The sequence below is a fragment of the Bombus vosnesenskii genome, unplaced genomic scaffold (assembly GCF_011952255.1).
Source record: "Bombus vosnesenskii isolate JDL3184/JDL3185 unplaced genomic scaffold, Bvos_JDL3184-5_v1.1 scf7180000013410, whole genome shotgun sequence".
Taxonomy (NCBI): domain Eukaryota; kingdom Metazoa; phylum Arthropoda; class Insecta; order Hymenoptera; family Apidae; genus Bombus; species Bombus vosnesenskii.
This window is the reverse complement of record NW_022883032.1, coordinates 1,058,666-1,084,956: the sequence shown is the minus strand read 5'-3', so window position 1 is coordinate 1,084,956 and position 26,291 is coordinate 1,058,666. Positions and strand designations below refer to the sequence as shown.

The following is a 26,291-nucleotide window of genomic DNA, read 5'->3' as shown; positions in this document are numbered from 1 at the left end:
TCGTTTATTATTGCAGATTTAGCCGGTCCCAGATTTTATTAATGTAAGGGCTACGAAGGAAAATCACAAATAAATATTCAAGGAAATATAAACGAATTTATAGAAAGCCAATTTATAATAATATTATAACAACTTAATTAAGTTGCTTAAGAATTTGATAATTATTAAAGATCTGTAGATACTACTGAGAACAAATTTTTACATCGAAATATTTATAACATAATAATTACAATTGAAATTAAATGTTTTAAGAACTAAATAAAATGTTACAGATACGAATGACTATATTGTTCAGCAATATGTTAATTACCAGATGTTCTTAAAAGGTTCAGAAAATACAAGTTAAAAGTATCTATTTTTCCACGTTCCGAATGTTTTTCTGCGATAATTGGAATAATACATGATTGCTTATATATATTTCGTAATGAACGTGATGAGAAAAGATAGAAATCTCCTTAATAAGAATCTTACATCATAATCCCGTTTATACGGAGATTAATATACGCATCTAAAAAGCAAAATAATTGTACTATAACTATTATTATAATTAATAAATTAACTATTGTCACGGGTATTGTTATATTATTGTCATATCGTGCTTCGCAATTATACTTTTGAAAATTATAAAATAACTATAATATCAAGCGAAACATAATATTTCTTACGATCAATGAAGATAATTAACTGCATCATTTGGCCTTGCTACGGTCATTTAAATTTTCATGCTGATAACTCTGGATTATTTAAGTGTAAAAATGAAGATATTGTAACACGCACTCTGTCGTTCGTTATCAGCTATTTGACGAAGGAATTATGTCATATAATTCCAAAAAAACAATTATAAATCGATAAAAATTTATAAAGCATGGATTTGACACAAGAACATAGAATAAACGATTAACGACGAACCGTGTTCTCTTGAGATTCGAAACGTTACGCGGTGAGTACATTAAGGAATTGGGAACGTCGAATATCGGTACTCGATATTTCCATTCGCTCCCAGCTCTTTCGGATCTTCATGTGTGAAAATATTCGATGTTATTAAAATTCCTTTTTTTAAATAGCAAGATTAGGATAATTCAAGAATTGAAATAATTTTTTAAATATTCTGAGAAATTTTGCAAATAAATTGTTATGACTATTTGTATTTAATTAATTGCGTCTGATTCAAAGCTATATTGTACGATTATACTGCCTGCAGTGAATCTTCTAGAATTTTCTTTTAGAATCTCTTTTAGAATCTTTTTTAGAACTATAAGATTAGAACAATGTGGAACTTCGAATATATTTAGGAATTTTCCAAGAAATTTTGCAAATAAGCTATTAAACTATTATTGCAGATAATCCTCGTGTAACTGGTTACGTGCAATTCAAAACCATATGTACTGTTTACAGTGTACTTATCTATTAAGAAGTCTATCTAAATCTATTAAGATATCTGTTAAGAATACAACACTTTATTTGATAAACCATGTGTCATTTGGCAATAACGCCAACGTCAATATTAGACAAAAGATGATACAATTGAGCCTTGAACAAGAATATTTGAACAATAGGAAAATGAATTCAATTATACGAGGATTTCTCCTTTAAAAAATTTCGGGAGCAAACTCATGCTTTCGAATTGGTCGATTCAAACATATGTATAACCGAGGAACCAAATACGTTGAGTTCCCCTTCCAAATCGAATTTTCCTCGCATCTATAAGGAAATCGCAAAAAATGGCGAATCCCCGGATCAAATACGAGATGTAACAATCGACCATGTGTTTGGAATACAGATAGCCGCGGTTCGACTCAATAAGCATCGAAATCCCTACTCAAATAGCTGTTCTCTCGCTGTAAAAAGATGTTGAGGTGGGGCGGAACAGGATGAAGGTTTGACCGCGAGGTTTCGTGCTCGATCAGTGTTATTTCACTCGTTGCGCACCTGCGAGCGATTTGCGGCGCGATTTCGGATAAAAGAAAGGAAAAATAGAGCAAGTTGAAGTGGTAGAGACGTATCAAGGGTTTAAAGAAAAAATAATCATCGATTCAACTTCAAAGGTAAGATACGTAGAATAATTATTGACGAAATGAAGCTTGTTTCTAACATTAGAACGATTAAACTTGTCAAAATGACAGATTCCGGATTCTTTGTTTCAGCGATTACTAAAAATATTAATCGTGAATTTTTATCAAAATTAGTGTAGACTTTAATTGAACTTTCATTGAATCCACTTTTTTTTACTACACCACTCTTTATTATAATTATGTACGTATAATATATATTGTAATATAAAATTATGTAAGCTAGATTTCGTGTTAGAAACATTTGTTTAAATAGTTTTAAAGTGCTGAAGTATAATAATACTTACTAACTTTTGTAGTAAAGTAATGGGATGAATCACTTTTAAAAATGCGTATATTATTTAGTTAACTTAACTCATTAAATTTGTTTTAATATCGCAATTATATCCTACTTAACGTGAAATTATGTGATTGCAATTATAAATTATAAAACTGAAAAAGAACATGCAATGTACAAATTGTCATCTAGTCAATCCAGCAATATTACAAGTATTATAGTACGAACTAGTCCAACCGTTGCATCTCTACTCAAATTATCCTTTTCCAAGCGAAATCCTGAAAAGAGAAGCAAAACGAAACGAAAATCGCGGACCTCACATATCCATGACTAAAATTATTAAATTACATCTTGATGGGAACGAAACTCAGTCTCTATGACGTGGGGTTATATCCTAATAATCCGAAATGCAATATTTTCCCTGATTTGCAATTAAATAGTTAGCATTCATTTCAGTTAGCAATTTTATTCAATTCTATGCCTAATTGCAAGAAATATTAAAATTGTCTGTTATTGCTACCTACGAAATCCTTTCTCTTCTGAATGAAACCAACTAAGCTTTCAATTTAATTAATTCGTAATTAATAAAGTAGTATTTTAACCCTACTGAATATAGCATCGTAAACTTTTGTAGTGCCCTTTTAATGTAATTTATGATCCATAGTTATAACATCATAATATTATTTATTGCAATTATTTTATAATTGGAAAATATAAGGAAAGCAGACCTGAATTGTATTTTTCTTATATTTTAAGCGAAACGCTGGTAGATGCACTGTAATTATTTTGTAATTAACAGGATACGTTTCCAAATAACAAACTTGCTACATATATACGTATGAATTTTTTCTTTTGTTTTCCTCTAAACAAAATAATTAATTTGTAATTAACAGAACGCACATTCAGACATTAGAAGTAAGAAAATGAAATAATAACGTAAAAGAAAAACTTGAATGTACTTTTTCTCAATGAAACTTGGTAAATTTTATGGTGTAATTATCTCGCAATTAAAACAGTAGGTATATATGTATATGTATGTTTCAGCGTTAGGAATAGGATAAATTTCTTCTGGATGCGAAATCCAATAGCTTTTGTGGTGCAATTATTCTCTGAATTTTATATTAATACATGAAAAACATGAAAACAAGACATGAAAAAAAATATGGCGGTTATAGAAAAGATTTTTTATTGTACTGTCTTTTTATGATTGAATCTTAATATTTTAATATAAAATTGTTAAAAGTGGGAAAAACCTCTTAATTTTCAAAGATGTGACTGCTAAATTTTTGTATAAGTGTAATACGTAACTGTTAAGAATTTTTATAGAATTTTATTTTTCTCTTAATATTTTTGATATTTTATTATTACGAACAACATTCTTTAAATTATAAAGAGGGTAGAAAAATAAATGTTGAACGTCAAAAACAAATAATAGTACAATTTCAGTAACAAGAAAACTAATTGGTAACGTACTGGTCTCTAAAACTGTTCTTTTATAAAAAATGGAAAATGTGATTTATTGTTTTCTTCCTCTGAGGTTCCATATAATGTATTGAATGTGTATTCGACTGAGTTTCGATCCTGTCACTGAACAAAGTAATTAACCACGTATCTGCTTTACCGTATATGTCATTACTCTGCCTCATTCGGCATTAATTGCGAATTGAAATTCGTGTCAACTTCCAACGATTGCCAATTCGATGGAAAAACGTTGTGACAAACATAGAAGCCACCGGTTTTCCGTTTAGAATAACATCATCCAGTCCTCGAAGGGAAAATTATTGAAAAATTGTCGTGGCAGCGTACTACATGAATTCGTCGCTCGGGAAATATTCTGCTCTTGAGGAAATTTCATCTGACGCGACAGATATCGTCATGCACCTGACGTTTCTGTTTGTAATCCTAGTATCGATCCCAATGTCGTGTCGTTTCTATACAGAATCATGAACAATACCATAAGAGACACTACGCATTATTCGTTACAAAATTATGCAAGATTTCATAAAGTCAATTGGAATAAATTAACCGTGTAATTATTGTCGATTAGGTGTGGTATATAATAATTGGCTGATATTTCCGAAAGCAATTAAGTCTATGAAACGTGATATCGTGTCTGAAGAATGTTAAGTATGTTAATGTAAAAAAAATATAATTACATGATTCTACTAGATCGTATGGAGCGAAGAATGTAGACGTGGATGGCTGTTCCAGGACATCCTAATTAATTTATGTGATAGTAATTAGGTTGATAGTAATTAAGGAAACTTGAAAATATTGTACATAGTGTGATTTAATTGCAAAATTATGAAGAGAAGCCAAAATTTCAATTTCCTTTTTCTAAAATTTCTATCGCAACAAATTCCACTGCTTCTACGATAACTTTCAACTCTCCGAGAAACCACATTACTTACAGGATGGTTCAAACGCTACAGACTTATGATTTAAAAAAGGCGTGACGTTTGGCGTGAAAGAACGTCGAAGTTCTGCGAAATTCCAGGTTACACGAAATACATCTCGTGGCACGAATGTAAATCACTGTTTACTGTTAATTAAAGCCTTGAAATTCGAGGATCGCCGACTCCTGGATTAAAGCATAAATTTGATACGGTCACAGAAGCTGGTGCACGTTGTTTCTGTGGCGATTCGTTCGGATTACAATTTCGAAACGTTAAGAGGCAGAAATAGTCCCGAGTTTGAAATAAATCTGAATGTTAAGTCGAACTCTCGTAGGAATAATGTCGTAATCGATCGGTAAATTAACTCCAACTCTAACGACTACGATCCTGTTTTAATGCCGCGGCGTTTTACTCAGCGGCAACTAGTTGATTTCTTTCCGATGGATTTTTTACATTCCTCTGTTTAAATCGAAAGGATAGTAAGAATGATTTTATAGTGATTTAAATAATTGAAGATTACGGGAAAAATGTGATAAGTGCATTCTTGTTGATCTCATTATTTTTGTTTTACTTAATAATTAAGTAGAAAAGTGATATGATATAATTGAAAATAAAAAACTTGTTAGGCTTGAAGATGTAAGTCTAAAACTAGCTGATGAGTTGACGAATTACGTTGACGAATATAATGTAATTATACAGATCGTTTAATATTATCACAAGCAAAACATTGAAAATTTTAGAGAGTATGAAAAACTGCGTGATTGAAGCAACATATAACATATGTAGATGAATTCTCCAATTTTATACAATATACGTTATTTGATTTCATATTTTGGACAAAACCCGTGTCTTTGAAATTAAATTCCGTAATCATCTGATTAACAGTACGTTCTAGAAATATTAATTAAAATGTACAATTCAGACAGTAATACGTTATATTTTACAATAAGAAATATATATATTTATATATAAATATAGAGATATAAAAAATATAAAGCAATGAAGAAAAACGTATCCCAATATTTGATGAATGACAGGAAAATCAAAGAAAAAGACAATTTTGGTAGCATAGGATTGATCGAATAAATTTACTGAGTTTTAGAACTACTTCTTGATAAAAACATTCAAAATCCGATTTATCATATTTTTAAAGTACAATCACTTGGCGTCGCCATCAATACATTACTCGTCTAATTTCTTATGTGCCTATTAAAGCTGTTACAGCCGGTGCCAAATATGATAAGTATGCAAATGCATGAAAATGACGCATACAAATTGTATCATGGGACGTCTATCTTGTGGAACACCACTGTTGCTTTTCGAAATTTCCGCTGCAACGAAGACGTAATCGGATCATGAACCGAGTTGCCAATATACTTAATAGCTTTTCTGTTTCCATGGAACCTAGCTATGTTAATTTTCTTTAATTTTCGATAGCAGAACACACGTATCCAGGGGCTGTAGATGATGGAGTAGCTTCAACGCAGGAAATTAGAAATAATTAGTCAGACCTCTTTGGATAAACCGATTTAGTAACTCGACGTTTCTACTTTTGAGGATTATTTAACGAGACTATTCCTCTAGGGTTCTTTAAGATAATTAATTTCGCAGTTGGAGTTCCTTTATGCGATTAATCGTTCAGTGTTTTGTATAAAAGATTGATAGTAAAAAAGGATGGTAAGGAAGGAGAAGAAAATAGTAACACTTTTTTTCTTCTTTTGGGAAATGGGTTATAGTGTTTTCTTTTTGCTGTTAATATTAAAGTCAAGAGTATTTCGGCTCCCAGTGCTATTAACCCTTAGTGTACTAGGATAGTAGTGATCGATAACACTTACCTACAGGGGTGCTTAAAGAGCCACATGGTCCTTTTTAATAATGCATCATTTCTTATTATCGTATTTTTCTCATAAGAATGTTCTTGGGAGTCTTTTTGCTATAATAATTACCAAAGAAGTCCATTTTCTGTACCACCCTGATTTTTATATCCACTTGTTATATCTGTGCATTTGTTTAAATAACTGTTGTAAAATCAACCTTTATTATTCTATCAAAGTCTCTCAAACGTATAGGATTTTACACTTCTGCTTGGATTCATTAATACGCCAACAACAATTCTTTTAAGCAGGGTGGATATTAGAATCCTTGACCGACTCCACATTTACTCCACGACATACTAATTATAATGTTTAATTAAGGACCAAGCAATGGTTTATCATAATTCAATTTCTTGAAATTTAGAATCTATTTAACATATCTTAAAATTTAGTAAAATTGTAGAATCAAGATGGAAAAGTAATAGCAAAAAAAAAGAAAGAAATGTTTAAAAAAAGCAGAATTTGGCAATGCATATTAATCGGAAAATATTACGAGGAGGTGTTGCGTTAATGCAACGCTGGCCTTTAGTAGATTAATATCAGTCAATAATTTATGGTAATGAAAACTATCTTCTTATATCTTCTTCTTGTAGCTTCCCCTTATATCTTTATTCTCAAAGTTGATGAATCAAAGTAATCATTCTAAAGTCAACAAAGTTCCTACGTGATTCTACACATGCATTAAGAATTATTCCTCTCAAACATTCACAACTCACGCAATCGTTTTACAATCTCCTATACGAATCCATGGTAACCGGTTACAGCACCGTAATTGTAAGGTCGTATGATAGGTAGCTAGCCAGGCGTATATCAGTGGAATTGAAAATGTATCCAGTTCCAGAACGAACCTCGTGAAAGGAGCAACGAATAAAGATCTTCAAGGACGTGTTGTTTGTTGAGACAATCGTACGTCTCGATATCAATCATACACAATCGATACTGATCATCTATTCGTGTTTAAGTTCGAAGTGAATGTCGATATTGTCTAATTTTATTTTTTTGAAAGTATTGTTAGTCCAAGGTTGCACTGATTCTTAATTTTCATCATATTAGTCGCGGCTTTAACCTTGACTAATTTTCGATTATATTTGAACAAGGAAACGTGTGTTTGTGGCTTTATTTCATGCTACTAGATAAGTTTATTTATAGTTTGAGATTTTTGCCGAGTTTTTATAGTTGGCCATATATGAAGAAAAATCGTTTTTGGAATTTTTCTTATGTACGCTGTATGAAAAGAGATTGTTTAGTTAGAGACGAGTTTGAATAATCCTTTTAATTTTTTATTAGAGTATAGTTTAAAAAATAGTACGGAAACAAACTTTTCAACCTTTTTTATTTTCATTGAATTGATTTTAATTTTATTGATTTTTATTTTTTGTTGATTGATAAGTTTAAAATATTTTATTTATTTCTATTATTAATTAAAATATAGTTAGAATATATTTTCTAAATGAATAGTTATTGTATTAAGTGAATAATAGCAAATAGATCCAGACTGTTAGTCATACATGCGAGCTAACCGGAGAACGCGATAGAACGTTGATAATGCAAACCTTTATTTAAATTATCTATTAATCGATTACAAATGAAAATATCCTACAGTTATGCAATTTTTCTTAAAATCCTAGTTTTTCCTGCAACCGCTAACCTTGAGATCACCATCTTGAGCTGCGTAAATCGTGTAACTTGTCTCAATCGTCCATGTGTCGATATAAATATTCATATTCAACGGTTTGAATGTTGCAATATCGAAACAGACATATGTGCATTCCTCTTCTCGACATTTATCCTATCCTCGAGATTCCATATTAAAAATTGTTCGTAGCTGGATCGAATATTTTAGCATACTTTAAACATCCATTTCATGGAAATTTTATTGCTCTAATATCGATTCTGTTCTCCTAGTTTAATACAAATTTATTGTGTTTTATTCTTGACTTCTGAGTTGGTTGGAATACTAAATAGTATTTATGGTATTGCTCATGAAATTTTTATAAAAATTTTGTTAAACGAGTTATTTGTGTTTTAATGTCAATTCTGTTGTAATATATTATATTTGTTTATAATATTAATAGTTGTTGAATATACTGATTCTTAAATCAGTTTGAATACTAAATAAAATTCTTAATATTGTTTGTGACATTCTAATACAAATTTTGTTAAGCAGCTTGCACTAAGAATCAATTTTAAGTCTTTGTTTTAGGTATAAAAAACAAAAACGACAGAGTTGAGGAAACTAATAAGATTTATATATACCAAAAATGACTTATAAAGCACTTCAACTATAGGAAAATATACATTATTTTTCAGCAAGTTAACAGAATCTTCCACAAAGTGGTGCCACAGTTGTTATACACGTTTCGTGCTTCTTTCAATAAACTTCATTTCTCTTCCTCCACCTGTGGTACATTTTTCAATGTCTGTACATCGTGCTTTTAACATTCCCCTCTTGATCTCTCTTATCAATCACTGAACGGGAAATTCCACTCCGAAAGCAATCATCAACCAACATCTTATTGAAAATACTTTGAAAAGGTGGGAAAAAGTATCATGTAAACGTCAAAGTGAAGAATGGTGTATTCATCTTGGTTAACTCTCTATCATTCCTCTGTATTCTTAAAGTTTCAGAACTGGAATGCTTTAATAGAATATTATAATTCGAGGATACTTTATTTTTGATACTTTCGAACCTCCAAATATTGATTCCAGTGTTTCGTTAAGTTATATAATAACTTATATTTACACGCATGTAAAAATATAAAAAGTATCCGAATAAGATTACGAAATAATATATCGACTCAATTATAAAAATGTCTAATAATTAATAAGATTTAAAAGGATCGTGCATAAAAAATGTTTATCCCATTTTCTTTACAAATAAATTGTAAAATAATATATACATAATAAAGTGTAAAATAAATAATTTCTACGTTTATTTTATATTTTAAAATAAAATACAGTCAACGAAGTTGGCATAGTTCCCAAATTAACATATCTATCTTTGGCCTTTTAATCCTTTAATAAAACCTTAAATCTTAATAAAAGTAAAATCATAAACCCGTAATTTCTTGACGTAATACCTCTGATGGACAAGTTAAACTGTTGTGCGTAAGGTACTAATATCATCATAATGATAGAGTGTGACGTGTGTAGTCATACTAATGTCGGATGGAACTTACCTCATAATGAGAATCACTCGATCATTCACTAAGATAAATTTACTCCTTCGCCATTCATACTAAACATCGCTGTGTCAATAACTTATACTACCCTTCGTGTCTCGATGCATAGCTATATAACGTATAGCCCGTCAATGGAACGTAAACAGGTTGGTTATCTTGCAGGTTAAATCCATTTCATCATGCCAGTGCGTCATTATCGATAGATAATAGGAAGCTATTGGTCAATAAAATTTACCTTGTCTACGAGACAGGGACGATTGGCCCCGTCTCCATTTATAAACTTCAAATGTAAGATAGATATTTACTCTATTTTACTTTCAGTACTTTATGAGAGAAAAGTCTGTAATATTTTTGTATTAAAAATATTCTAGAAAATAGTATTTAATCATTTTTTAAATTATTAAGGGAACTGAATAAACTCTGCTTTCCATGGGAACCATTATAGTGCGTTATGTATATTTCAAATTATATAGTTCAAAGGAATCGTTGAACAGAGAAGTAAAATTAGAAATCTTGGAGAATAGTACATTCACAAATTTTCATACTTATTCACTGCTTAAATCTTCTTTCTACTAGAATTTTTAATAAATTTTCATACAGACAGACTTTCAAACTGTAATTAATTAGAAAAGTTCTGTTTCTCGCTACAAAAATGTTCATATTTATAACTATAAAATATAAAAGAGCTATTGTATAAAGGAATAATATTACATGCAAATATAAAAGAGATTTTATTTAAACTTTCATTAAAGAAAACTTCTGTGTTTGAAATTGCTCAGAGATTACTTTCTCCAATTTGAAACTTTCGTATTACGAAAATTAGATTAATTCTGTTTCTCACTACATTACAAAAGTATCATCTACAGTCATAAGAAACTTATCTAACACAAAAGTGAAATTGAATATTAAATATTCTATCGTTCTTTGAATGAGGATAATTTTCGAACTGAAAGATTTTTAACCTCCAGACTGTTATCTGTCATAATAAAATAATTCTATTTTTAAACTCTGTTCGTCTCGTACCAACAAAAGATATAAGAAGTTGGCCAAATATCTTCAATACCACAGAATAAATATTATCCGAAATGAATACAAATGGAACAAAATTATGATGAAATTTATGCACGTGTTCTCTAATACAAGAAGCACGATTGCGCTCATCGAAGCTCGTAAACTGCGTTAGAACGATTGTAACTTTTTGTTGCAGGCGCCTCAATAAAGGAAACTCACTTTACAAGAAACAACAATTATAAGATCGAAGTTACTTCCCGACCTACCTAACCATTCGCTCGTGATTTTGTGAATATCGCTCGAAGATCGTTATCCAATGATCAGAGCTAGACCATTGTGTAATACATAATCGTTCGAAGAGGACCATTGATAACGTCGGACCTTCGCAGTGATATCGCGGTAATATTTCAGTCAAGCTGCCAATAAATTTCATCACTCGCCGTCTGATCGTCGGTGTATCGGTCGATACGTGCCGTTTGCTTGTGGAAGACACATTTTTATGCGGCGTCGCGCGAACGTCGAACGTGATCCTAAAAACGTGTTCAACGCCGGACATTGGCGGAAGGATTTGTCGCGATCGTAATTAAAATCGCGGGAGAAACGTGAAACGAATCATGTCGTTGGATAAAACGGACACGACAGGACAATTTGTGAAAGTACGATCGGAGAGGACTGGCTTTAAACCTATTGAACGATGGCGTATCACGAGGAACGTTCTGATAATTGGAATCGCGTTTATGGTGAACTTCACGGCATTCATGGGGGCGACGAATTTACAGAGCTCGATTAATGCCGATGGATCGTTGGGTACCTTCACGCTGGCGTCAATTTATGGCAGTCTGATCTTCAGCAATATCTTTCTGCCGACTCTGATTATAAGGTAATGTAGTTCCTTATTTTTTGATAATCAATTATTACAGGGGATGCTTTTAATAACTGAATATTATAATATATCACATTGATCAATTCCAAATATGTACAATGATTTACATTAATATTCGAACACTATAGAATGCGGGACATTATTATTGTATGCATTCGTTTATAATAGTTAACTAGTTAATTTATTTTTAATATATTAAAACAAATATCGAAGTTGGCAAAAGCATACGTTTTAATATATTATGTACTGTATATACTTTTTAAATGAACAGCAATAAGTTAAATAATGCTTAAGTTTCATGGAATGTCCGAATATTAATTGTGAATCACTGTACGTGTACTAAGAAAAAGAGAAAAGATGATCGCGGATTTTTATGCATTTATAGGAAATTTGAAGTAATGTACAGCATGCACATAATGTAAAGAAATATATATATGTCGGGTTCACATTATGATTAGGGTTAGGGGCGTGAAACGAATCTTCATTTGGATTAGACATTGTTGTTATGCAATAGAGAAGATATTTACTAATACAAATATGATTATTACAGAATTTGACAAGTAACCGTGGTAATTAGATACTCGAGATGCTAATGTAGTATCGTGCCTACTTTAATTAGTTTATTAATGATAAGTAGATTGAATAGGTGTAAATTGAACAGAAAATAATGTTCGTTAAACATGAACTAATCGCAGCAAACGTATAATAATCAACACAACTAAGTAATTAATCAACGACTCTCATCAATCTCATCAACGCAATCTGCACTCTTTGACATCTCAACTTGTATTGTTGTTAATTCGTTTATTGTGCCCTAACAACCCCTTGTCTTTTGTCTTAGCCAGGCTCCTCATCCATGATACTACACTAATGGCAATGATCTTAGGTTCGATAACGAATCCGCGGTCAACGGGATAACAAAATGCACTTTCTTCCAAAGTCCAAGCTATACTCATCTTCCTTGTCTACGGTACAAGTATTACTAAACTAAATCTTTATTAAGACGCTATATAATTCGCTAATGAGACTTCACGAGTGAATGTCTTTCCGTTATGATGATGCTGCAGAGGAAAACTATGATGGGGTGTGTCTAAGGACACGAGATCATCGGATTCGTCGAGGAAAGCCTTCGTTCGGAAAGTGAGAGAAATAGACGTTGCTGTTAATTGGTTAATTTCTATGTTGGTGGTTAGAGAGGTTGCTAGCCGCCCTTGAGAGAAAGTTGCTAGCGGGAAGCGTCGTTCGTGAGAAAACAGATTTCCCGTGTCTTCCCGTAGTAGGTGGTGATTTAGGGACTGTTAGAATAAGGACTGTTTGTCCGTTTAAAGGACCTTAGTTAACAAAATCCTAAGATTTATAGCGGGTCCTCAGGCTAGCTGAACATGTACTGTAAAGATTTTTTTTTATTTACAAGTACTTTACAATCAATTCTCGCATTGAGAATTTTGACCCGTGAGTTTCTTGGAAGCCTTCCATAGTGAGTAGTTGGAGTCAGCTGTGGGAGACAGATTGGCGAGATATTTTTGGAAACAGTCATTTTTATAGTTTTTAATGATTTTGGTTAGATTCCTAGTTGCGTTATTTAGTTTGCGTTTGTCGTCAGGTGTTCTATGGGTCTGCCATACTCTTCTAAGTCTACGTTTTTCTGCGATTTTTTTTAATATATAATGTGTTACTGACAATACTGTGTCTGAGGAAAGCTAGGGGCCACGTTCGGCGACTGGCTGTCGTCTCGAGCCCAAGCTCATTATTACAAATCTTGAACAAATACAATTGGATTGAATTACGAAAAATTGCTTAATTACGACTATGGTAGAATCTGGATTAAAGTGTTAAGGAATTTTCCCAAAATTTCAAAGGGAAGACTCCATTGTCCTTTCATCTCCGACATATATATACAGGGTGGTTGGTAACTGGTGGTACAAGCGGAAAGGGGGTGATTCTACGCGAAAAAAGAAGTCGAAAATATAGAATAAAAATTTTTGTTTAATTTTTTTTTCTTTTTAATTTTTCTATCGAGACAACGATCTACAGTGAGATCCGTTATAACGGGACGTGATAAAGTGCACGCGTACCGAGCGAAAATTCAAAGTCGATTTTCTCGAAAATAAAGCCTCAAACGAAAAATTTTTATTCTATATTTTCGACTTCTTTTTTCGCGTAGAATCACCCCCTTTCCGCTTGTACCACCAGTTACCAACCACCCTGTATATAGAGTATACAAAGTAAATCACTTACAATATTTAGTGAATGAAAGAAATATCTTCCTATTTGAGAATAAATGTTTGTCAAAACATCCACAATTTAATGAAAAGTCACGATTATTCATCTTTCGTTTGTGCGTCAATCAAAGATGCATATGATCTTCTTTTATATCCTTTATATATATCGTGGAATTAAATGCAGGATCTAATAGATAGATTTATTTACAGATCATTTATTAAATCGCAAGATTAAAGCATAATCAAAATTTGTCGAACACTTGAGAATAATTATTTGGAATCCTTTTATGATTACGAGAAAGAAAGTATATTTAATAATTGTTAAAAGACCACAGAGGAAAAATTTAAGTCACATTTTCTATTTTTTAAAAAAGAGCAATTTGATACTCAAGAACGTCTTTAATTACTTTCATATTATCAAACTTAGGATTTTATTTAATTTCAGGATAAAATATGTGATTTATGATGCTTAAGAACATTTCAAAAACATTATCATATATTATAATGTCAATTCTGCTGTCGACTTCTAGAAAATTTCGTAAATTTATCGTGTAATTTTGAAAGCAATATATTTCAAAATCTAGCAGCCCATTTGTCATTTCCAATATATACATATATTATACGATATATACATATCAATCACCAAGTGATGTTCAAATTAAAAAATTTGCAGGAGTATGCTTTTTCCTGCATCTAATAATTAATTAAAACCTCAGTGAAAAATCATCTGAAATAATTCAGTATAGATTACAGATTGACGATAAAAAATCTACAAAGATATGTATGTCACAGATACTACAATTTTCAAATTTATTGGAAACTTTTAGTAGAAATTATCTTGGAAAACTCGATAAAAATCTCAGATCGGCACTACAAAATTTACAAAGATCTCTTTCATTCTACGCAGAATATTCCATCATAATTCCCAAGAACGAAACCATTCTTAACCCACTTTGAAGACAGTTTTGTAACTAAATCTCCAACAGATACCAGGATTCTCTCAACATTTAAAGTTTCTTCGACAGAAGACTTTAAATCAATAAAGGCGTCTATGTAGAAACCTAATCCAAACCGTGACATAATTAAAAATTATCGATCAACGAAGTTGCAAGAAGATATAGCACCGTCTCAAATTCAATCTCGTAATTTTTCGCGACAATAACAATTTCTAATAACAACGTCGAAGGGTCGTGAAACATTCACCAGATGTTCCATTACGGTGACTGTAATTTCATAACCGAATTTGGTGAATTATATAAAGTAGCTTGAATTGTATCACTTTTGAAACAGAATAGATGCGTGTGTCTTAGCGTTACAGCATATTTAAGAGACATTGCGAATAGTAGCGGCGTTGTTCCGCTTTTCACCTCGGCATTGTCCGAGCGCACATAACTCATTTACTTTAAAAGGATCAAGAGTCGCGACTAAAGGACGTTCATTCTTTGTGTTTTCTAATGTGCCGCATTGTATTGCGTTTGCAGGCTCGAATAAACTAGTAGAATCGTGTAAAATGAAATTGCGTGCGTCGCTAATTCGTAAACTAGGAAAAGAAGTGGTTTATATTCCTTCCTTTTCTTCTCTTTTTATGAGAGAAAAAAAATGGAGAAATTGTGTCCAGACTGGAATTCGTGTCCGATGATTTTGAAAGCTCAGAAGAATTCAAGAATCTTGTCGTCGATTTACGAGTCGCCGACAATTTTCTTCGTGAGACTGCTTCCGGTTATACAGCATGGAAGTAGTAAAGTTTATTATCGAATTTTATCGCCCATGAAATTCTCACCCTTACTCAGTATCACCATCTATCTTCAGAATCGCTTCCGGTAATCTGGCTTGTGCGCCAAAAATGTATGTTTTAATATTCCTATCAATTTTTCTTTCAGTATTAAGTAAAGTGTGTAGAGTAAAGAATAAAAGTGTTTATAGCCATCAATCTTTCTTGTAAAATCTTTGTGAATTTAAAAAATTTTTAAAAGGCATCTTTTATTTAATTCTTCTCATAATATATACAAAATTATTAATGTATGAGCCACTCAAAAACCAAACTAATCAACTCCATTCTTGTTAATTTCTTGATTTCGTTAATCGAATACACCATTAATGTTCAATTTCCAAGAAACAAATGATTTAATTTCTGAGGTTTCATCTATTGCAAACAGATGAGACAAATAATAGGAAATTTTAAGGTAATTTTGAAAAATTACGTTTATAACATCATCTTTCTGCGCTTCTGAATGTATGATCTGAGCTTCTGAATGACTCGTATATCAAAAAGATAACTAAAAAATATAACATGTTGTTTGTCATTGCAACCATGTCATGTTAATATGATCCCTTACAGTCAACAAGCGATATCCATCCAAATAAAAAAATCAACAGAGATAGACTTGTTATCAAGCTTTTTCTTTCTGATCTTCGATTTTGTATCTTTTGCGTCATATCTGTGGTAAACGTCAAATACGTACCTCGGATTAACTTTTAACCCTATTTGACAATCCGATACTCCAGCGCGTTTATTTATTGTTATATGATAAAAGAAGAAGTCAGTTACCTATGCAATGAACAAAGAGATGAAATATACTGCTCTTCAAGATTTTGCCACCTTGTTAATGAACCAATTAATTTTATAAATCTTCGCAAACATTCCATGAAAGCTTGAAAAACGTAAACTGGTTGAGATACATTTTTAACTTTCAAATTAGTTATAGTATAGAATTATGTAAATTATAATTGTAAATTCTAAATTAAAAGTGGTACTGCATATATTTTTAAGATCATTTACGAAAACTTTAAAGACAAATATATGTAAAATGCAAAAATTTATTTTTTGTTTATTTAATGTATTCACTACAATAATGCAATTGATAAAACAAATTTCTATTGAATTATATTTATAAAACTATGACTTTGCATAAACATCTGCAATCTGACAAGCTTGTACAGTAGAATTCCGTTTGCCTCATCAAGAATACAAACAAATTTATACTCCAGTGATTCGTATAATACGAATTCACTCCTCCTCATTTCATGATTTCTGGTTTAAATAATAGTTCACATTGGGATAAGAGAGTAATTTAATTTAATGCATGCAGAAATTCACTTAATCAGGCAGTAACTAAATTTTCCGTGTCAGTAGACGTAGTTCAGTTAAATGGAATTCCACCGTACCATTCTGTCGAACTTTCTACGTGGTCCAACTTGTTAAACTGAACACACTACTCGAGTACTTTGAAACACGAAAACGTTACAAAGAACATTTGATAACCTGAGAGGTTGAAAGCACAGTAGACAAACGTAGAAACAATCTTATCCCCGCTTCGTATCTCATTACAGCTGGCTGGGCTGTAAATGGACCATATCATTGTCCATTCTGACTTACGTGCCGTTTATGGCTGCACAATTCTACCCAAAATTCTACACCATGATACCAGCTGGGTTGATGGTTGGTATCGGTGCAGGGCCACTCTGGTGCGCCAAATGCACTTATTTAACGGTCGTCGCAGAAGCATACACCACTCTATCGAATGTAGCCCAGGATGTCCTCGTCACAAGATTCTTCGGCCTGTTTTTCATGTTTTACCAGATGGCACAAGTCTGGGGGAATCTTATATCTTCGGCAGGTGCGTATAATTGTAATGTTTCTTGGCAAGAGACAAGATTTGAATCTGCGCCTTTACGCGCCAAGTTGCTCGACGTTGAAGACCGAGATATAAAACAAGAACGTTTTCCACATAAACCATAGAATGTGTATGCATGAAACGGCTGAAGAGAGTATTCAAACTCTCCTAAAAAGTTTTTACATATGTATGCGTCATACAAAATATTTTAAAATGTCACTAGCAGCATGTACGCTAAGTATAGCAAACGAGAAACGACTATCGTGATTGTACATATTGGTAAAATTTGAACTTGATTTGAAAATGTATACAGAAGTTAGAATATATTTATTGGAAGCATACACTTTTGCAAAGATCACTGAGATGTTTGAACAGTCAATTTATTATTCACTGAACTAGCCACACATTAACTAGCCACAACATATAACCATTTTTAGTACTAATTATAAGTTTGTAACTATTATGCTGTATACTAATTTATTCGTTATGTGTATGTTCGTAATAAATACCTTGTAACTTATAGGTATATATATTTTCGGATCGACTTCAAATGTAACTGTCATAATCTCGATAGTAGTGTCTCATTAAAGTGCTAACAAAATGTTAAAAGGTTTTGTGTGATGCACATAATATATTCATAAAAAATTATAAAGTAACTGTTCGAATACTTTTGTGAGCCACTATACATAAATAAAATGTTCAAAATGATATATGTATTCACTACAATGATGTAATGGATAAAATAAATTTCTATTGAATGATATTTATAAAAATACGAATTTGCATAAACATACGCGATCTAATAAACTTCTACAATAGAACTCATACATGTGATACACATGAAAATATGGAAGGTTTGGTAGAGTAATAGTTTTCTGCAAGAGCAATTTTTTTGTTTTACAGGAATATTGGTATGTTTAATCATTTTCATCAAATCATTTTACGTTTATTGTATTAATAATTCCTATCATATTCCTATTATAATATTTACAGCCCTTCGAGTTTCAATCGTGTTTTCATTAGCATGTCACGCAGTGTTCCGACGTTTCATGAACATTCCTTCTCATTTCTTCAGAGCAAGCTTAAAAAATTTTGCGAAACAAAGAACCAGAAACATGTCATTTAATCTATTATTTTGTATCAGATTCGAAAAATTCTTTCGAAGTTTCATATACGTAAATATCTAATAATCTAATAATAATAATAATGGACTTCTATGATGCCATTTATAATAGTTTAAATTGGAGCGGAGAGCATTCATAGGAAAAGTTTTATTTCGCTTAAGGGATGTCATTAGCGACTCTAAGCCCTTCTGGTTGGCCACGGAAACGCTTTGACATAAAGGCAGATGTAATTTTTTTCTTTTCTTCGCTACTAACGCCAGCAGCCCATCAGTTCATACATGCGTTCCCCCTTCGAACGTTCGTTACCTGCAAAAAAATAAAGTAACTTTAATTGCAGTGAAATTTGCTATAACAGAAAACGGCGTTCGGCCGTTCAAATTCGAAACTGAACTTTAATTCGCAACTTCACCAACGGGTTAAAACGATAGAGCTATTCAGATATGAGCAATAAAACAACGAAACAAAATAAACGTAAAGCTTTCTGATTCTCTTTCGTGTGAAAGAAAAAAAGGAAGGAAAGAACTGAGCTAGATTTTAATACTGATTGATTGGCCAAGCTGCCTGTTTGTAATGTTACATTTTGCTCATGTTACTTATGTTCTTTTTTGAACGGAACAAGCTGTGAATCGCAAGAGTAACGTGTCACGTGCATCGTATAATGTCGTCGATAAAACCATTTGCTTAAAAGCGATTTGAAGCTGAACCCGTTGAGCCGAAGATTATTTCGAATCTCCATTTTGCGACGCATACGCCAGAGAACAGCTTGAATTAATCTGCGAGAGCTTGCGCTAAAATTCGTCATTGCCTTCAGACGATCGAACGTTGTTCTAGCATATGATCGGTTGTCTTCTGACACGTTTTTCAGTTTCAGAGAGTTTTTGTGCATTCAAGTACTTTTAGAGAAGTATTTTTTGGCGAAATGGACACGTGAATTGCTGATTTCAAAGTCAAAATGTTTGGAATCTTCCTTAATATCTCTCTCTATATATAAGTACATATTAATAAATATATATTATTATAACATAATAATATATAATATAATATATTAAAATGTAATAAAATTATATATTATAATATATTATAAATAATATATATTATATAATATAATAAAGTATTAAAATATAATATAATATACAATATAATAAATATTAAAAAATAGTGTGAAAACGTTTACTTTGTTTTATAAATTGCTTGGATAGTTCATCTTATAATTTTGTAAAGGAAATTCAAATTCTGAATTAATTATGATGTAATATTCTAACGGAATATAATACACTAATATAACAGGTTATATTCATTAAGTGCGTATTTGAAAATGTCATTGTTTCTTATACATGTATATTTTAAAGCAAGATACACAGACACAATCCAACGTTGCGATTTTTGCACTAGAACTACGATTCCCTTGGAATCCGTTTGTCATCCTTATCTTTTTTGATCTGCACTCAACTCACTGGCAAATTCGACTGAAGAAATTCCTTCTGCGGAATGTTCCTTTATTCTTTTTAAAGAATCGTAACATAGCGTGGTTGGTAACCAGAGACCGAATTTATTCTTTCTATCTTATATAAGAAATAAAAAATCAATAAAATTCAATAAAGACAGAAATCCAAAACCCAGTAACGTAAGAGTTAATCACAGTTTGATTGATTAATAACAATTCTAAGATCGCAGAAGTCGCAGAAGTTCCAACACAGAGCGTGAAATGCACCATATAAATATTATACAGAAAACAAAATCTCTAAGTAAATCAAAGACAACCTGGATACTAGTTTATAGCAGAACTTGACAGCCGATATTCGACAACTTTATTTGAACAGATGTAACACGTCGAGAATTTTATTATTTTCTTTTATTTCTCACAATCGTAAAACCAACAAATAAATGATCGAACGTATAGAAGCGTCGAAAAGCAACTTGCGAGTTCTCTTTTCAGTGACAGAGAACGTATATTGGTTCGCTTCTCGTTCGAGTCCCACGGGAGGACCAGGCTTATTCACGAGCCTTCCAATTTGATGCCCGGAAATTCAAGGATACCTGAAAGTTTTAACGTTCCGTCCGATACAAAGGCACGCGAAACCCCGGACAAGCTGCACACTATGTCCTAAAGACGAAGAAGTAAGAATTGGCGCATGAATGTATTCCAACACTTGTTGTAACTTTTTACAAATACATTATGTGCGCTATGCAAACATTTGAAATTTTCATTATCTGATCGTATTGGTAAAGTTTGGAACGAATCTGAAAATGTGGGTGAAAGCCACAAAATATTTATTACAATTACATATTTTATATAGATCACACAATTATTTAAACAGACAATTATCCGTTATATTAATAAGACTCGATATTTAATGAGACCATTTTTATATTATATTCATACTAAATATCTGCCTAATTGCAGGTATACTAATATCTTTGAATTAGAAAATCTGAAAAAATTGTAAAAATCTTGTAACTTCCATATACATTTTTCAAAATTTAAACAATTTGGTTCCAAATTTAAACAATATAATCATGACAATCCTGTATCGGTACATTGCTAACGAAATTTCAAAATGTTTTATATAACACATACAATATGTACAATATAAAAGTTTTCTATAAATATTTATGACAGCCATCTGCAGTAAATATCTTATAATTTCTATGTACATTTCCAGATTGTTTTCAACTTTAACTCTGTTTAATATAATCGTGACAATCGTGTGTCACTAATAGACTGTTGATTTTTATGTATTTTTAGCAAATTTTAAGGTGCAGAAATGCACACGTTGCATATAATATACAAAAATGAAATATTCATGTATATATATATGAGTATGAATATAACATGAATATAATATGAAATGTTCAAAGTAGAGTATTTATTTTAATATTTAACAGATGAAGCAAGTTCCTATTCAGGTTCCATGTCTTGAATTATATTCATAAAAATGTGAAAATCCATCAAAATTCGCGACTTTCTCATTAAAGTGGTGACGAAGTTTCGGAATATTTTACATAATATACAGAATGTATGCAAAAATTTCTGTGAAATATTGTACGTAAAAAGAAAAAAATGTGCAAGAATCGTATAACAAATTCCGAATGTTTTATGGAACTTTGAAAAAAGCTGGATGAGTTCTCGTTAGGAAGAATCAAAGGTGCAATGGAAAATGGGTCAGTGTTCTTTCGTGTCCAAGAACGTCGAAGTTTTCCGGCGAGTTAAAACATGGCTTATCAACTTACAAAGAGGAAAGATCGAAAGAAACGTTACTGAATCCTTCGTGTTTGCGGGATGCAGATTCCAAGGTCATAATTCTAATATCGTAAAACGATTGTCGTCTAGAAATGTTTTCCGCAATTCGTGTGGAAAGAACAGACTCGTGATCGTGGAAAACTTTCATTAGGAATGTGGGGAATGGTTAAAACCGATCAATTTTTAAGTATCCTCTAGGGATTTACGCGTTTGCAAGCTTGGTTACTGCTGACCGTGAACAAGACTGGAGATCTGAATTTTTTCGAAACCAACTCCGGAACTAATCCTGATCGCGGATCTCTTGGAGAATGTACTAAAATCAATTGATCTGAATTAGATTATTTCTAATGGAAAATTAATTAAATAATTTAGAATGAAATTCGTATGACTTAAAATTACAATTTTGAGAATACATTGAAATTGTATAATAATTATTATATAAATGATAAGAGAATACTTGCGTTGCTATTATGTCATAAATTTTTGTTATTTGATAGTGTGAAATATAATTCTTAGAAATGTTAGAAAGTTATTCTATTGATGGGCAATTTATCATTTATGTATTTTTGACATTTTCAAATGTAATATATCACGATTTAACGTATTTTTCCCATTGTTTTCACAGTCCTTTCATATGGAATCGACACGGTGCCAACGAATATTACACTGAATAGTAGCATTGTGGCGGAGGCGTGTGGTGCCAAATTTTGCGGTGCAACTTCCGATACCGACGACAGTCCGAATTTGGAACGACCTCCAGAGGAAAGAATTCATCTAATCTGCGGCATCTATTTGGGCTGTATGATAGTCGCATCATTGATTGTGATGTTTGGAGTTGACTCGCTCTCGAGGTAACAATAAAATTATGTTTGCTCATTATTCGTTTCATGATCCCTGTTAATTATTAAGATAAACGTAATACAATTCTAACTAGTTACCATTTATATACTAATAAAATTTTCAAGTTTTAAAATTTTTAAAGACTTAAATTTCCAAATGACAAATTTACAAATTTTGGAGGATTCGACTTTTCAAATTCCAAACTTTCTAAATTTCCAAATTTTCAAGACCAAAAATTTCCGGATCTGCATACTGATAACTTTCTAAACCAAAAATAATTCGACTTTTTTAAATTTCAAATCGCCAAATTTTGGAACCGTGTAAACTTCTACGTGTATCAGATTTCAAATTTACCATCTCGGACGTTTCACGAAACAACTGCAACAGATCTAAATTATTTAAACCTCATAAAAAAAATACTGAAAACCGATACTCCGGTCGCGTATGAAGTTTCAATATCTCTATACGTAAATATAATATGTATCTTCTTTTACTTATGAAAAAATAATCTATCTTACTAAATGTCTGTAGAATATTACCTATAATATTTATAGAATAATTAAATAATTTAAATTTCAAATCTAAATTTAATATTCAATTTTATATTAATAATTCTAAGTTTTAGAAAATTTCTGAATATATTACAAGTAATAATACTAATTTAATTTAGCTTTGAATATAATAATAAAAAAGAATTGTATATACATTTATATCACATACGCGTTAGGCGCCAATTAACAATAAGATACAAAAATTAACATACATACATGAACGCCAAGAGAAGGAAAAGTAATTCACGATCGAACTTACAATTGGAGTGCAATGTATTGTTCGGATTGTCATAAATTACGTCTATCCTGACGTATTCGGGAATCCGAAATTGATAGCACATTAAGCTGCGGCAGAAGCGCAATATTGTTTCCGTTTGAAAAATTACTGCTGCTAACTTCAACGATTAATCGAAGCTAACGCCTGCTGCAACGTGAGCATTCAAAATTTAAGCTTGCGAGATTTTTCACGATGAAAAAAAACCATTCACATTGGTTTGATTCTTCATTATATGGCGATTCGTCACAAATATGGTTTAAAAAATAAAGAAAATAGAAATATTTATCTCGTATGTCCTTCGCATTTATTGGTATTGCTGTTCGATTTTAACTGATTTAAAAGGATAATTTCCTTCAATTTTTCGTTACTCAGATTGAAGTTTTTCTCTTGCTATTTTAAATGAATATTTTGCGCACAATTGAGATATCATTAGTACTTTATTACGAGATAACTTTGTCTTTAAATTTACTCTCTGAAATGTAGTTTAATTAAAAACATCGTGGTACTGTAACTTTCAATTCAAAGCACAATAAGATATTGCTATTTTGTAAAGAAACAATTTTCTATTTAAAGATATCTTTTAAAACATAAATATTTAATTAAGAATCAAGAATTAATTATAAAAACATATAAAACCATATTACTCATAGGTATGATAGAGGTAGATCAGGATCAGCGACAGGCCAGTCAGGATTCAAATTGTTGGCTGTGACACTGAAACTATTGAAGGAGAAAAACCAGATCCTTATACTGCCAATAATAATATTCATTGGAGCGGAGCAAGCATTCTTATTCGCTGATTACAATGCTGTAAGTCCTCCAAGTCCTATTATGTCTTGCTTAGAAATTTTTTAATACATTCCATTAATTTTTTTCAGTCATTTGTCTCATGTGCATGGGGAATCAACAATATCGGTTATGTAATGATCTGTTTCGGTGTGACGAACGCTATAGCTGCTTTAGGTACGGGATCTATAATGAAACTAACAGGAAGAAGACCTTTGATGATATTAGCTTTTTGTATTCACATGGGAATTTTTACTTTCCTGTTGCGTTGGAAACCCATTCCTGAACAAAATCAAATATTCTTTTTGATGTCTGGATTATGGGGTCTTTGTGACGCTATGTGGCTGGTACAAATAAACGGTGAGCACTAAATTGCTAAAGTTTATCCTTCTTTGAAAATATATATTTTCAAAATATATTCGTATTTTTTATCTTCATCATTTATCGGTAAAAAGAATTGCATTATATGATGATACTAGCTGTTGATTAAGCAAAATTCGTACTGAACATTTGATAGTAGTATATAATACTCTCTACATTATCGACTGGAGGAAATATTAATTCCTTCTAAATCCATATAAAAATATTTCTATAATCTTTTTATAAATTTGACACTATTTTGCAGTTCCATACAATATTCATAAAATAGAATGCTATTATTTTTATCCTCTGTTAATATTTGATTATTTGCCATCATCTTAAGATTATCTAATCAATCATGAAAACTGTTTTCTCGTCTTTAATTAATTAGAACCAAAATATCTTTGCAACTTCCAGCTCTGTCAGGTTTGCTGTTCCCAGGCAAAGAAGAAGCCGCTTTTTCGAACTTCCGACTGTGGGAGTCCACAGGTTCTGTGATCACATACGTGTACAGTCCTTACCTCTGCACTCAAACGAAGCTGTACTGTCTAATAGCAATCCTCTGTCTTGGAATGATTGGTTACGGTATAATCGAGTGGACTGGGAAAACCGATAGATCGGTTCCAGAATCGAAACCAGATTTCGAATTGGTGACAAATGGCGAATTGAACGACACGACGAAACTTTGAATTGACAAGAATAAAATTAATGAATTCTTTCAATTAGAAATATGATCTCTTGTCAGACGTTGCTCTGTATGAACCTCAGTTTTGTTAGTTAGTTTAAAACAATAATTCTCAGATATAAATGCTTCGTCATGATGTGACTAGAAAATTACAGGAATTTTGTTGATATGTAAAATTATTTTATAATCGAGTCATTGTGTTAAAGAGAGGGCGATGAATTAAAGAAGAAACAAAAGGAGCTGATTTTACTAGCGATAATTCTTCGGATTATTTTGAAAACGCTCGACAATAGGATTATCGGTGTGAATAATATTATAATTGCGGTATACATATCGTATATATAGAAATCATACACAAATCAGATCGGCATATAAAAAATTATATGTACAAGAAAGAGTTCGGTTGGAGGCGCAGTCAGGACCTTGAAGGTACGATCTTTTGTGTGATTTGTACCATAATATATGTTTTTATTTTATTCTTGTGGACACCTACTAGATTTTACACAGATAGTTCGCTTAACCGCTAAAGATTCTTTTCTCCGTCTCTTCTTCATGTTTTTTTCCTTTTTTTTCTTGTCTCTTTAAATACGTAGTTTAATGTTACATCGTGTGTCTAGGTGCTAACATTCAAGCTAAAGCTACGGCTGCTTAATTTAATTGTATACTTAATGTGCTTAATTTCCTTTTCACTGTACGCGTGATGTGTCTCATGTATGTAGGTATCTCTGTATATTATGTATGTATACATGTATATATGTGTTCGTAAATGTAATAAAGTATGTTATGTCAGATTGTATGTATAATATGTATCTGTGCGAGTGTCCATCTGTATGTATGTATGTATGTATGTATGTATGTATGTATGTATGTATGTATGTATTAACGCGTTTTCCTCTCTC

At 31.6% G+C, this 26,291-nt stretch overlaps 1 protein-coding gene across 1 annotated transcript; it reads left to right on the top strand.

Annotated features, from left to right (window-relative positions):
- The first annotated feature begins 1,892 nt into the window (after window positions 1-1,892).
- On the top strand, window positions 1,893-25,868 carry LOC117237930 (UNC93-like protein). Its single transcript, XM_033502372.1, has 7 exons — window positions 1,893-2,045; window positions 11,006-11,689; window positions 17,245-17,531; window positions 22,519-22,744; window positions 24,212-24,371; window positions 24,440-24,707; window positions 25,125-25,868. The coding sequence occupies exons 2-7, from the start codon at window positions 11,424-11,426 to the stop codon at window positions 25,394-25,396; spliced, it is 1,479 nt and encodes a 492-aa protein (XP_033358263.1). The 5' UTR covers window positions 1,893-2,045; window positions 11,006-11,423; the 3' UTR covers window positions 25,397-25,868.
- The last annotated feature ends 423 nt before the right edge of the window (window positions 25,869-26,291 follow it).

Excerpts from the sequence above, each read along its gene's own strand:
- LOC117237930 (XM_033502372.1), top strand. The coding sequence starts at position 11,424 with ATGTCGTTGGATAAAACGGACACGACAGGACAATTTGTGAAAGTACGA. Across the intron at positions 17,532-22,518 it reads GAATCTTATATCTTCGGCAG|TCCTTTCATATGGAATCGAC; the intron begins GTGCGTATAATT and ends TTGTTTTCACAG. Across the intron at positions 24,708-25,124 it reads GTGGCTGGTACAAATAAACG|CTCTGTCAGGTTTGCTGTTC; the intron begins GTGAGCACTAAA and ends TGCAACTTCCAG.